General features: G+C 45.7%; 1 protein-coding gene across 1 annotated transcript in view; it reads right to left on the bottom strand.

Moving 5' to 3' along the window:
• The window catches only part of PRDM9 (PR/SET domain 9), a 1629505-nt gene that overhangs the window by 1453035 nt on the left and 162814 nt on the right, over window positions 1–13656 (bottom strand). The window contains exon 3 of the mRNA XM_078676140.1: window positions 6830–6937. Coding sequence (XP_078532266.1) covers window positions 6830–6937 — 108 coding nt within the window. The remainder of the gene's footprint in view (window positions 1–6829; window positions 6938–13656) is intronic.

Genomic DNA, 13656 nt, shown 5'->3' with positions numbered 1-13656 from the left:
CCAGGTTCAACTCCCAAGGAGGAGAAGGATTCCGTACAGGTGGATAGACTTTCTTCAACCCCTGAAGGAAATCCTTGACCACTGGAACTTGAAAGAAAGAAGTTTGGCTTGGTGATTTCCTATACGCTACAATGCTGACAGATGTACTCTAATGAAAGCATACTTCAACCCAGATGTTGCTAGGGAAAGGAGGTATGGTAGAACAACCTCCTCCTGCCCCGTAGTAGGGTCAAGATAACGCTCCCTGCACCACATATAAAACCTCTTCCACTTGAACGCATAAGACGCTCTTGTGGAAGGCCTCGTAGCTTCTTTTAAAATGTACATACATTCAGGAGGTAGGTTCAGATGTCCGTACTGCAGGACTTCAGGAGCCATGCTGTCAGGTTCAGTGACGGGAGGTTGGTATGCAGAATCCTGCCGTTCATTTTGCTCAACAGGTCTGGTCTGCAAGGCAGCCGTTTGTGTGGACACGCAGACAGATGAAGAAGGTCCGGGTACCACCACTGCCGTGGCCAGTCCGGAGCTATTAGAATCATCTCCATATTCGACCTGAGGAGCTTGGAAACCACCTTTGGGATCAGCGATAGGGGAGGAAATGCGTAAGCAAATGTCCCTGACCAATCCATCAAGAGAGCATTCCCCTGCGTCCCTGGCTGGTGGAATCTGGGCGCGAAGGCGTGGCATTTTCTGTTTTCGTCGTCTGCAAACAAGTCTATAGTTGGACGACCCCAACAACGAAAAAGCTTGTCTACTACCTCGTCGTTTAGTACCCAGTCTGGCTGATCTTCGAAGTGCCTGCTGAGTGCGTCTGCCTTGACGTTTAACTCACCTGGAAGGTGCACTGCTACCACTGAGAGATTCCGAGCAAGAAGCCAGTGCCAGATCGCCTGTGACTCCAGGGAGAGAGGGCGTGATCGTGTGCCTCCTTGTTTGTTCAGATAGAACATGGTGGTTGTATTGTTTGTCTGAACCAGGACAGAGTTGGTCTTGATCGCTGGAAGAAAAGCTTTGAGAGCAAGATGCACCGCTGGGAGCTCCAGCATGTTGAAATGGTAGGTCTGCTCTTGCGCCGACCACCGACCTTGAATCTGAAGGCACCCCATGTGTGCCCCCCAGCCTTGTAGAGAAGCGTCTGTCACTATTGACTGCTTTGGGAGAGGCTGGTGTAAAGGTACTCCGACCAGAACATTCTGCGGTCGAGTCCACCATTTGATGGAAGTCTTCGCTACTTGGGGTAGACTGATCCGGTCCTCCCAACGTCCTGTCGCTTGGTCCCATTGATCCTCCAGGGCCTGCTGTAAAGGACACATTCTTAACCTGGCGTTCGGTATGAGAAAGATGCATGACGCCATGGAACCTAGCAGGGAGGCAACCTGTCGGACTGTTGGGTTTCGAGACTCGAGCAGAACCCTGCCCTTCTGCCGCATAGAAAAAAGTTTCTCCTCCGAAGGAAACACTTTTCCCAATTTTGTGTCCAGAACGGAGCCAAGGTAGTGGATGGACTGTGTTGGCCGCTGGACTGACTTCTCCATGTTGACGTGGAGCCCGAGTTTGTGCAACTGGTGCAGGCAAAGCTGGAAATTGTTTGCTACCTGTGCTGGAGATGGACCTTTTATGAGCCAGTCGTCCAGGTACGGATAGATGAAAAGACCCTTTTTGTGAAGGAAAGCCGCCACCACTGCCATGCATTTGGTGAAGACTCGTGGTGCGGACTTGAGCCCGAAGGACAGCACTTTGTACTGGTAATGTTTGTTGCCTATCACAAACCTCAAGTACTTTCGGTGACGCAGTGCAATCGGGATGTGAAAGTATGCATCTTGCAGATCCACCAAACACATCCAATCCCCGACTTGAAGATGTGGACATATTTGGTGAAGAGCTAGCATGCAGAACTTTTCCTTGACTATGGCCTTGTTTAGAAGACGAAGGTCTAGGATGGGTCTGAGCTTGTCCTCCTGATCTCTTTTGGGAACAAGAAAATATCTGGAGTAGACTCCTTTTCCCCCTTGAGAGGGAGGTACTTCTTCTATAGCTCTTTTTTGCAGAAGAATTTTCACCTCTCTCCGGAGCAAGTCCAGCTGGTGGGGAAGAGATTTCTTCGGAGGAATGTTCTTTGGGAGCGCACGGAAACGTAGCGTGTATCCATTGCGCAGTATATTCAGCACCCAACTATCTTTTGTGATGCTGACCCACTCTGCCAGATGTTGTAAAGCACTTCCTCCCCCTGGAGTGGGCATTGGCGCCAGAGGAAGCCACTGTTCAAGCCTTTCCTCCCCTCGCTGTGTTAGAGGACTGCTGGTGACCTCCTCTACCTCTGCCCGATTTGCCTCCTCGAAATTGGGTCTTGCCTTGACTCTTGTTTTGGGACCACTGAGGGGTTTGAACCCTCTGTTGAGCCCCTCTGCCCTTGTTGGTCTTAAAGCGGCGCTTGAACTCCTTTTTCTTTTCTAGACCGACCGCTTTCACAGTGTCCAGCTCGGTCTTCATTCGACTCATCTCCTCGTCAGCGTGTTCACCGAAGAGAGAGGAACCAGAAAAAGGAAGGTTTAAGATACGTTGTTGTGCATCGGGCTTGAGGCCTGTAATGCGCAGCCAAGAAGACCTCCTGGCACAAACTCCATGGGAATAAGAATGAGCCGCTTGCACTGCGCCGTCCGCCGCTGTGCTAATTATTTGGTTAGACACTATGCAGCCTTCTGTCAGTGTCTCTTCAAAGTCCTTCTGGTCCTCTTTTGGCAGTTTGGACTTGAACCGATCCATGGAATCCCATAGGGCTCTATCATATCTACCTAATAGAGCGGCCGCACTGGAGATCTTCAGGGAAGAAGAAGCAGAATTGCATACCTTTCGACCCCATGAGTCCTGTGATTTGCTGTCTTTGTCTGGTGGAACTGAGGAGGAGGCAGCCACTGCATGTGTCTTCCGAGCCGCTGCTACAATCACAGAGTCTGCCGGAGGGTCAGCTTTCACAAAGACTGGGTCGGAGTCAGCTGGTTTGTATTTTTTTTGTATGCGATCCGGCACCGCCCTAATAGTCGCTGGAGTTAGAAAAATGCCTTTGACAGGATCCTTAATTCCCGGGACCAAGGGTAGTATTGGACGTGAAACAGATTTTTGATGCAGCGTTTCAAAAATCATTGTCGTAGCCACTTGGGGGACAGACATTTCAATGTTCAGTTTCTTAGCCCCTCTCTGCAGGACATCTAGATAAGTGTTGATGTCGTCCACTGGAGAAACTCTGGAGATTGGGCTATCTGTAAGCGTGGGAGAATAATTTCTCCTGGAAGACCGGGTCGAGGAAGAAGAAGAAGAAGAAGATGGAGTTCTTCGACTCCTGCGGTGAGCACCGTGCCTCCTTTCACGTGATCTTCTTGGATGCTCTTCCCTTCTGGGAGAGCGAGATCTAGCTGGATCTTCTCTTCTGGGAGAACGAGATTTGGCCGGCTCTTCTCTTCTGGGAGAACGAGATCTGGATGGCCTCCTCACAGACGATCTTTCTGCTTGGCGCCTGGGAGGGCTGCGTCTGTCCACTTCTGCCACCAATCTTTGAAGTGGAGACCTGTGCTCAGGACTGGCGTACTGTCGCATCTGCTTGGCAGCCCCTGATTCTCGCCAACGATCCAACGGTTGGTACCACCTAGGGGACAACCTCACCACTTCCGAAGAAGGATCCGTCCGTCGTAAAGGTGATCTATTGACCGGACTTCTGGATCTTGAGGGTGATTTTGAGGAGCCAGAAGAGGAAGAGGAGTGGTGCGAAGCAGATTCAGTCACCATAATCACAGAGTCCCTTGCCGTCGAATCAGCCCTTTCATGAGGCCTCGACGTCGGGTGTTCTGACGTCGAATGCCTCGACGGTGACGAACGTTGGTCTCTCGGAGTCGAACAGCGCTGCACTGCCGACGATGGAAACCTCTCTCTCGACGTCGAAAACCTCTTGGGCGTCGACGGAGCAAGCAATCTCGGAATCGAATGTCCCGACGGTGAGCGATGCGAGGAATGATGGTCTCTCGACGCCGAACGTCGATGACCAGCCGACGACGGAGCTTCCTCTCTCAACGTCGAATGTCTATGCGACGACAGCAGAGGGGTATTGACCACTCTCGACGCCGAGCGCCGACGAGACGCCGGCGAAGATCGCCTCCTCGACGCCGATCGATGTCTGGCTGTCTACGGCGGAGGGATCTTGGGACTCGACGCCGATCGTCGCCTTGAAGACGACGGCGGAGGGGTCACAATTCTTGACGCCGATCGTCGTCTGGATGATGACGGCGGAGATGTAACGCCCCTCAATGCCGATGGTCGCCGGGTTGACGACGGCGGAGGGGTCTTCGTCCTCGACGCCGATCGTCGCCGAGTTGCCGATGGCGGAGGGGTTATGGTCCTCGACGCCGATCGTCGCCTGGTTGATGACGGCGGAGGAGTCACCTTTCTCGACGCCGATCGTCGCCCTGTTGACGATGGCGGAGGTGTGACCTCCCTCGACGCCGATCGTCGCCTGGTTGACGACGGCAGAGGAGATTTAAACGACGGAGCTGGAATCCTTGACGTCGGCGACGAACCTAATCTTTTCGACGGCGAGCCCGCCGTCGACGGTCGTTTTGACCCACAGGTAGCTGTTTCTTCAACGCCAAGCCCGACGCTGAAGCTGAAGGACGTGAAGACTTGTCCCTTGAAGGTGATCTAGCCCTCTTGAAGCCCTTCTTCACCGGTGATCTTCCTCTGGATGACCTTTGGGCTAGGCCATAAATGCGATTCCTCTCCCTGTCCTTAAGAGTTCTTTCTGACAGAAGCTCGCAGTGAGGACAGGTCTTTGGGTCATGATGATCAGGCAAACAAAGTATACAGACATCATGACTGTCTGTTTTAGCCTACTTGTTGCCACAAGAAGGACAGTTGTCAAAGAGTGAGGGCATTTTGAGTGAAAATGCCTCAAACAAACTGTCAATAAAGACAGATACTTACTTGACTTGATGTAAAATGTCAAAGTAAGCCAAAAAAAATCTGAATATGAAGGAATTTTCTGACAAAAAGCCAGAAAAGAGTGGAGCTGAGTTACCAGGGTCCTTCCTGAAGGAGCCGAAAGAACAACTGACCTAACTGTCACCCCTGAGGCATGATGGGAAGCTGGGGGTCATGGGTGCCTTAAAGTCACAGTGTCAGTTTGCTGCATGTTGATGCAGGTTAGCTTTTCAGTCTTTTAGACTGTAATTTTGCAATGCAGCCTGGGAGCTTCCTATGCTTTCAGTATTTCATGAGAATTTCCACTGCTTTCTGACCATTAAAACAGTTCTAAAACAAGGCTGTTGTTGTTTTTCATGTTTATAATGCATGTTTGTTCATGGTTTATGGAAATTCTTTACAGCATAATTCAGCTCTGGTGTTTATTAGGCTGCATTTGCTTATTTTTATATATGTATATATGTTTATATGGGGCACATATAATATAATGTTTCTGGGGTCCCGCACATGGGCGGGAATATTCTAATGCTTATGACTATTGATGAGGATCCCCTGGAAGAGAATTAGTCCTTCCTAACGGACAAAACACAAGCTGTCAGCCTGGCGTCTTACTCATCGAAAGCACGGAAACCCATCTGTGGAGTGCTTCAAGGTTAATCGTTTAGCCCCATCCTCTTCAATGCATACATGATCTCTCTGCCCAAAGTAATCTGCCCACAACAACAACATCCTCTCCCATGCATATGACTAGTAACTTATACTCCCCCTCTCAAACAAGACCCCAACACAAAAAACAAGTTAATTGCCTACATGACGCAAGTCGCTAACTAGATGAAAGCTAACTGTCAAGTTTAACACTGACCAAACAGTACTAGTGATCTTCTGCAGGAACACCACAGGATTCCAACTGGTGGCTGACCAAACTTTGACCCACCCTCAACCAAGACAGGAAACAAAGAATCATCTTCAGCAGCAAACTGGACATGACCGCAAAAGTCAACTCAGTCATTGCATCCTACTTTCCACTCTGAAGATGCTGACGTAGCTGTTCAAATGGCTCCCACGCAACACTAGAAAACCCTCACTAACAGCCTAGTCACAAGCAAGTTGGAATACATGCCAGGATAACCAAGCAATTCACCTGAAGATTGCAAATTATCCAGAAGTCTTCAGCAAAACTCAACCTCAACCTCCCACACAGAATTCATATTACGCCACAACTCAGGGAGATCCACTGGCTGCTGATACACAAATATGCTTATTTCAAACTCTTCACACACACATTAAAGGAACTACACAACTTAGGCCCCAAGTACCTGAACAGTACAGTCTCCTTCCACCATCCACCCAGACACCTTAGCTTTGCAGGACTCCTATTCTCATACAACCCACGCATACACAGAACCGGATCAGGAGGAAAGGCTTTCTGTTACATAGCTCCTAAAGTGTTAAACGACCTCCCACTCCACTTTAGATTATTTTCCTTTCTTCCTAAATTCCACAAGAGGCTGATAATATAGCTTTTCAATTAACCAATCTAGTTTAGGCAGGTCTAGGAACACACATCTTCTCAGTGCGAGGATACCCTTGCGGGTGATAGTGCACTTACAAATACACATAACATACCATATACATCCTACCTCTAGATATTTTTCAGGCGCACACTGTCCGTGCCCCATCCTACCAGTAAAGCGCCACCAGACACCTTTAGGATAAGCAATGAAAAGGACACTTCTCTCAGGAAAATAGGTATTTCAAAGCATGCTCTGGTAGTACCCCAAGTATGCGGAAATTCTCTACTGTTCATGGATATCAGACAAAATCCCATGACAGAGAAAAGTTCCTCTTTCAAAGGAAGCATTACCTTCATGTAGGGGAATCCATTCTGCATCTGATTCATCAGAGGTGTATACGTCAGGCTTCTTCGGATGGCTTCGCTTGGACATAAATCCTGGTTTTGGAACACTGAGGCCTAAAAACACGAGAGGTTAAATAAACACATTTAATGTATTTGCAAAAAACCTATTTTGGTATTATAATTATACCATTTCCATTCTTTTGCCCAGACATCAAGAATACAGTTGTATAAACAGCAAAGATGTTTTCATTTTTATCAATAGTGAAACATTTTCTGACCACTGCTGAAACTTTCATTCTTTGTAGCCACTGTAAGCAGAACTAGGAGCATTAACATTCTGACAAGCTTTAGGAAGATCATCCAGGTTCAGACTGCAGCATAAAGATAATAAGACCAAATCACAACCGAAAGGAAATTACCCTTTTTACCTTTTTATAATGCTCAGTCGCCAAGGTTTTGGGCTGTGTTGCTGGTTTTTCGACTACGAGAGTGTACTGAGGACTACTAACCAGACTTCATTGACAGTGTTCTAACCTACTATAAAATGTGTAAAATTGGCCACCTCCAATTGGCATAAGCTGACTTATTTATAAGTGCCTAGTATATGGTACCAAGGGTACCCAGGCCATGTAAATTGGAGTGTCCACCCAGAGCTGCAGCACTAATTGTGCCACCATGTGTGTAACAAAGTACAAAATGGCTCCCAATCTGCCCCAGCAACCTGGAGGAGCAGCTTTGAAACTGCTAGTTCGACTTTGCCAGTTAAACCAACGGCAAAGTCCCCACTTCCCATAACAATATATATATGTTTCCCCTAAGGAAGACATTCGGAGCCTTAAGGTAGGGAGCTGTATATTATTATGGAGGACAATAATAGGTCCTTACAGCAAAACTTACACATTGTTGCTTCTGCTGTGGAAAAGTTAGTAGCCTCTCAGTCTGAATAACTTCTGAACTGGACTACTAAAATGGTACATAAATGTATCAAATTAATTGTGGCATTAAACATGACCTGATACCCAGGACAAATTAAATGTCACTTTTAAAGAAATGCAACTTTTAGACAGTTGCCACTCTGTTGCCCAGTTTGTCCAGTGGCCTCCCAGAGCTGCTGGCCAACAGACAGCCTTCTGCACTTCGGGGAGTAGTGTGAACGACTCCCAGAATCAGGGACAACAGAGGCCTGTTACCTACCCCTTGCAGGAAGCCACTCGGGGTGTTGGCCCAAAAGGTGAGCTTCAAAAAGCCACACAGCCCTTGGTGGGCAAATGGTGATCACACTCATGTTGGGCTACACCTTTGTTCAGATAGACAGACTGGCAGCTGGAACAGAGAGGGGAGACTAGTGACTAAACTGGGTTTTCTGTGGGCGTGTAGCTCACAGGCAGCCACACCTCTGGGGTAGGATACCACGCTGCTAACAACCAATGAAGGGTTCAGACATCTTGAGAGTGGGCGCTCTGGGCTTGCTATATGACAAACATAGCCAGATGCCATCACAAGGAGGAACGGGTCCTGGTAGCTCATTGGATAGTGACCGCATCACCCCACCCCAGCACTTTCTGGGCATAAATATGGCGCCCCTGGCACCCTGCACTGCAGATCACAACAGAATTGGAGAAAAGACTGAAGAAAGACAGACCTGCTAACCCCTGGACCTGGCAAGAGAGGCTGCACTGACTGTGGGACTGCACCTGCCATACCTTGGGCTTGCAAAGAGAGGACCATGCTTGTGGTTCCTGGCTCGTGGAAACGTCACTCCCAAGCCCCAGACCAAAGAAGTGATTTCAAAGGTCTGGTAGATGACTTCCTGGAACCAGGGCCATCAAAGCTGAGGTAGGCTTCTCCGGCAAATCAGTAGCCACATTCCTTGAATCGCTGCTGACCACCGTCGGGCATCCCAAGAGACCGATCTTCGATGGCCAAAAGTTGCACCTGCGTCTGCTGTACCCAGGAGTGTCATCTAAGTCCAGATTAGTTGCCAAAGACAGACGCCAGCCTTGACCAAAGAAAACCACTGGACCCGCTGTGTACGGAGATCAATAGCCCAGTCCTTGCTGGTATTCTACAGGCTCAACGAGTAAATCGAAGGAAACTGACCCCTGCGGCCAAAGTCACCCAACCTTACCTGTGGACCGCAAGGAAACCCCATTAACCGCACAACACCCAAAATATCCTTCAGCATTCTCCATCCCCAGCATCAGGAACACTCCACTGACGTGTATGGCGGTCTTGTGGTAAAAGTGTGGAACTAGCTTTGAGACTGATTTAGTGACCAGGTAACTGTCCAAATACTTCTTACTGGCTCTCCTGACCTTCTGCCGGCCGGAATTGGTCACCCAACTAGTCCCGGAGTAGCCAAACACAACTCTTTTAATCTTTTCAAAAGTTTTAACACTCTGCAGTTAATGCTTCTTTGGACTTCGGAGTAAAAAGCTGAGATTTATGTTTCCTTTAAAAATCTATTTCTCCGGAACCCTCCTGTAGATTTAGCTCATGTTGGAGCCTAAAATTCATAAAAATATGATCTATGATATTAAATTGGTATTGGATTTATTTTGTGTTGCATGACTTTCCTATTACGTTGTTTGGTGCTTCCAATTGCTATACACTAGTTCCTTTGTTTACCCCTTATTGCTGGAAGCCACAGCTACCGAGGGTTGAGGTAAAGGTTTTTACAAATGTGCCTGACTGGACCCAAGACCGTTTTGCAAGTTTGCTACACGGTAAGGTTGCATAAATATACTCTATAATACACCATGCTTATCACAACAGCCATACATTTAAATGATAATAGACCATGATTCTCACAACAACCCTACATTTAAAAGATGGAAATCTACTTACCATAAGCACCTCTTACAATTTAAAAAAGTTATGACTTTCTGGCAAAATACTACAATTACTGAAATCTAAGCAAGCCATATACTTCCATCACCAAACTACTGTTCTACCCTTAGCTCTGCAATGGAAACCTGTAGCAGTAAGTTGGCCAGAAATGTGCATTTACACATAGCAAGTTTTTCACAAAAATATTGTTGCTGTAGAATAATCCCTTCCAGTCCTTCCCTATGTAATCTGACAGTGTTTAGGGAACGTTCTCACTCCAGTTATAAACTGCCAGCAGGCATTTTGAGAGTATGTTTATTTAGTTAAATTCAATAGAAACACCATAGGAAAGACATGTAAACACCCAAAAGGTTACAGATTTGTGGGTGGCCACTATGGTCCACATTGTTTAACCTTTTGGGTTGCCACTAGGCAAAATGCTAGTATATATTTACAGAGCCAAACAAGGGGCAAAGTTGCCTTGCTGATCTGCATTTGCTGAAAGGTTAGTAAATCTGGCCAAAGGTTCCAAATAGCCCCCCTTTCCACTAACATCTTTGGAGAAATAAACAATGTGCGTGCACTGCTAACCTTAAAATTCCTTCTGGATAAAATCTTTCATACATGTTCCATCTGTAAGAGTAAGTGTCCACAGTTACGTATTCTGTGACTCACAGTGGAAATATCTACTTATTAACCATGTTGTCCAGCCATATTGCATTATTTAACACTGAATATCTCAACCTGAGGGACAAATCACCAAATGTTTTTCTTTAAAAGTTATTTTATCTTCATTTGTGTTTTTTTTTACATTCTGGTATGCTTTCTATTGTAAACATAACAATTGAAAAGAAAATCCTTGGAGGAATTATTATTATTTTTTTGTTAAATAATTTTTATTAAGGAAGAAATCACAGAGATACAAATAACTAGCACGTTCACGTGGTAAAATAAGTGAACAACTTACAATGGATACATATGAGAAACGGTGAAATTAAGAATAAGATAACAGAAAGTTACATGAACTTGTGCAAATGGTTATAATATAACAATTAATGTCAAGGAAAATTGGACATTAAGAATATCAAATATAACATATCTGTAAAAAAACTGGAGTATAAGAAACTACAGTAAGAAATTTTATTATAAAAAGAGGGGAAAGGGAAATAAAGAAAAATAGGGAATAAAAATAAAAATAGGAGAAGTAGGAAAAGATAAGAAAAGAGAGAGAAGAAAAGGGGAATGAATAGGAACGAGGAGATTATGGAAGAGAGAAGTTCGAAGATAAATAAGTAGTAAACGGTAACCATAATAAATCAGATTTGATTTGTAAGTGAGTTGAGACATAAGAGACTGTGTTCATCACAAATCAAATTCCAACAATGCAAGAAGGTTAATTTTGAATTGTCTTTCCAGCAAGTTAATATAACCTTAAAAGCAACAGCAATAAACAAGTCAAATAAAAGAGATTTGGATAGAACCTGGTCAAAATCTGGAGACTTAGGGGCCGATTAGGATGGCGGACGGATTGCCCCCGCCGGGCAGGCGGTAGCCACCGCGGGCAATCCGTCCGCCAACCTCACTGAAATGACCCCCTGCCACATTAGGATGGCTGGGGGGTCTGCGGCGGACGGGAAGACCGTCCGCCGCCTTCGCGACCGGCGGAAAAAGTGCATACATATGGTGGCGGTGACTGCGAGACACCGCCAACCATATTACGATGCCTGCGGTCCTATGCCTCGTGGAAAGGCATACGGTCTTTGCTTTGGGGACCCGTTGCGGGCCCGCAGGGTGAAGGAGGGGTGGGGGGTGCACATGGGGGGTACCTATGGTACCCCCCTGCGTTTCAAAGTGCAACATGGCAGGCACCGCGCGGTGCCTGTCATGTTGTGCTTTGAAACGCACAACATGCATTTTTAGCATTGTGGCGGGCCTGCCGCCACTGTGGCGGGTGCATCCTAACTCGATGCACGGGACCTCCGCCCTTATGGACAGGATCCTAATCGGCCCCATAGTGCCTAAAAATACATTATGGATATTAAAAGGAAGATTATATGAAAAAATCAGTAAACATTTTGACCAAATATTTTTCCAAAAAGCATTAACCTTAGGACAATTGTAAAGTAAATGTATTAACGAACCTTCAGCAGTAAGACATGACCAATAAGAGGACGAAATTGAGTGGTTGAATTTGTGAAGAAGAGAAGAATAACAACTCTATTATAGATACAATATAGAGATTGTGTTATGTTTGCAGCTGTTGAGGTTTTAAACAGTTTCTGCCAAAATTTGTCCCATTGAGGTATAGATAATGTATGGGACAAATTTAGTTCCCATTCAAGTTCAACCTTAGACTCATTGCGAGGGCATGGTACATTAGATAAGGTTTTATATATGAATGTGGCACTAGGTATAATGTTAGAAGAAACATCATATAGAGGAGTGTCAGGTGAAAATGAGATTGGGAAGGGTTGAGAGTTGAACTTCTGTAAACAATTTCGAAGAGTTGAGACTAGAACATTATATTGTTGAATACATGAATTAGGTAGGATTAAAATTCTCTTGCAATTGATGGAGAGGCAGAATCAAATCATTGGCAAACATTTGATAAACATAAAAAAATGCCTTTTCTTTCCAATGTTTGTAATAAAATGATTTGTGACGAAATTTAAAATGTCTGTTAAACCATAATGAGGAAGCTAGGAAAGATTGATATTCGTCAAAAGGTTTAAAGAAAAGTGTATGTAATAGGTGATGAGAATATTTCAAAATTGGATATTGAGAAATAAAAGTACAATTGGTCATAAATATCACATCCTTAAAAGAAAAATCGCTTAACAGTGATTGTTCAACAGAAACCCATGAAGGTATAAATACATCTTGATAATCTTTAGACAAAGCATACAATTGGCGAATCAAAAATGCTTTGTGATACAATCTAAAATCAGGAAAACGGATACCCCCTTCAGATTTGGGACGGCATAATTTGGATAGAGCAATACGAGCACGTTTCTTGTATGAATTTTAAAAGGTAACATTGACAAGATAAATAATACCTGGTGGACAATCATCATTTTAATTGTATTAAGTCTGCCCCACCAAGATAAAAATAAGGGAGACCAAGCGTCTAGCAAGTTGGTGATTTTGAGTTTCAGGGCTGTAAAATTCATAGTGTAATGTATCACGGATATTAGAGGAAAACCAAATACCTTTAAATATTACTGTGATGTATTCCTATAGGTTCTGAATCGATCCCCCTATTCCTGACCCTATTCTGGTTAACAAACCAGCAAGTTAACTAGCAGTCGGCCCATGAGGCAGCAAACCCCCATGATGCAGATACCGTTATCTGACGAAGCCACACTACGGCACAGGAACGTGTTATCTGATTAGGTCATAACGCTTGCGATCTAATTAGACAAGCGATATTCCTCCAGCCCCTGATAAGGCATACGGAGTTCTCATAACAAATCAAACCTATGACAACCTGGGAAAAACCCTGCGGCCATTGTTTTGATTTCACCGAGAACTTCAGCAAAAGAATGTGCTAACGACCTGGTCGTATGACATCCTTATTGACGTATCTATGTCCATCCTTACGTCAATCTCGGCACCTTAAAGGTATAAATATTACCGATATTGCCCTATGCAAACACACGCGGTGGTGACGAGACGGAGCAGCCATACTTGCCGAAGCCCAGAGCAGAGCAGACCCCGCTGGCGCAGCCCCGCCTTCCTGACGCGTTGAGAACGAGACGCGCTGCTTTCTCCTGCCGGGAAATCCAGCACCGGCGTTTCCGGGTAGCCCTCGCAGGCAGCCTGGAATATCGAGAGCAGAGAAGAGAGATACCATCCCTCATTCATCCTAACTTCCAGGTACAGAACTGAATAACCCCTCACAGAGAATTCTTTAGTCAGTCACTTGGCAAAAACAAACTTAACTTAAACTGTAACTTTCTATTCCCGCCCACGTATTAGACTTAGGTCAGGTACACGGGGTAGGC

Source organism: Lissotriton helveticus, chromosome 2_1 (assembly GCF_964261635.1).
Source record: "Lissotriton helveticus chromosome 2_1, aLisHel1.1, whole genome shotgun sequence".
Classification (NCBI taxonomy): domain Eukaryota; kingdom Metazoa; phylum Chordata; class Amphibia; order Caudata; family Salamandridae; genus Lissotriton; species Lissotriton helveticus.
Note: the sequence above shows the minus strand (reverse complement) of the source record. Positions and strands in the feature narration are given on the sequence as shown.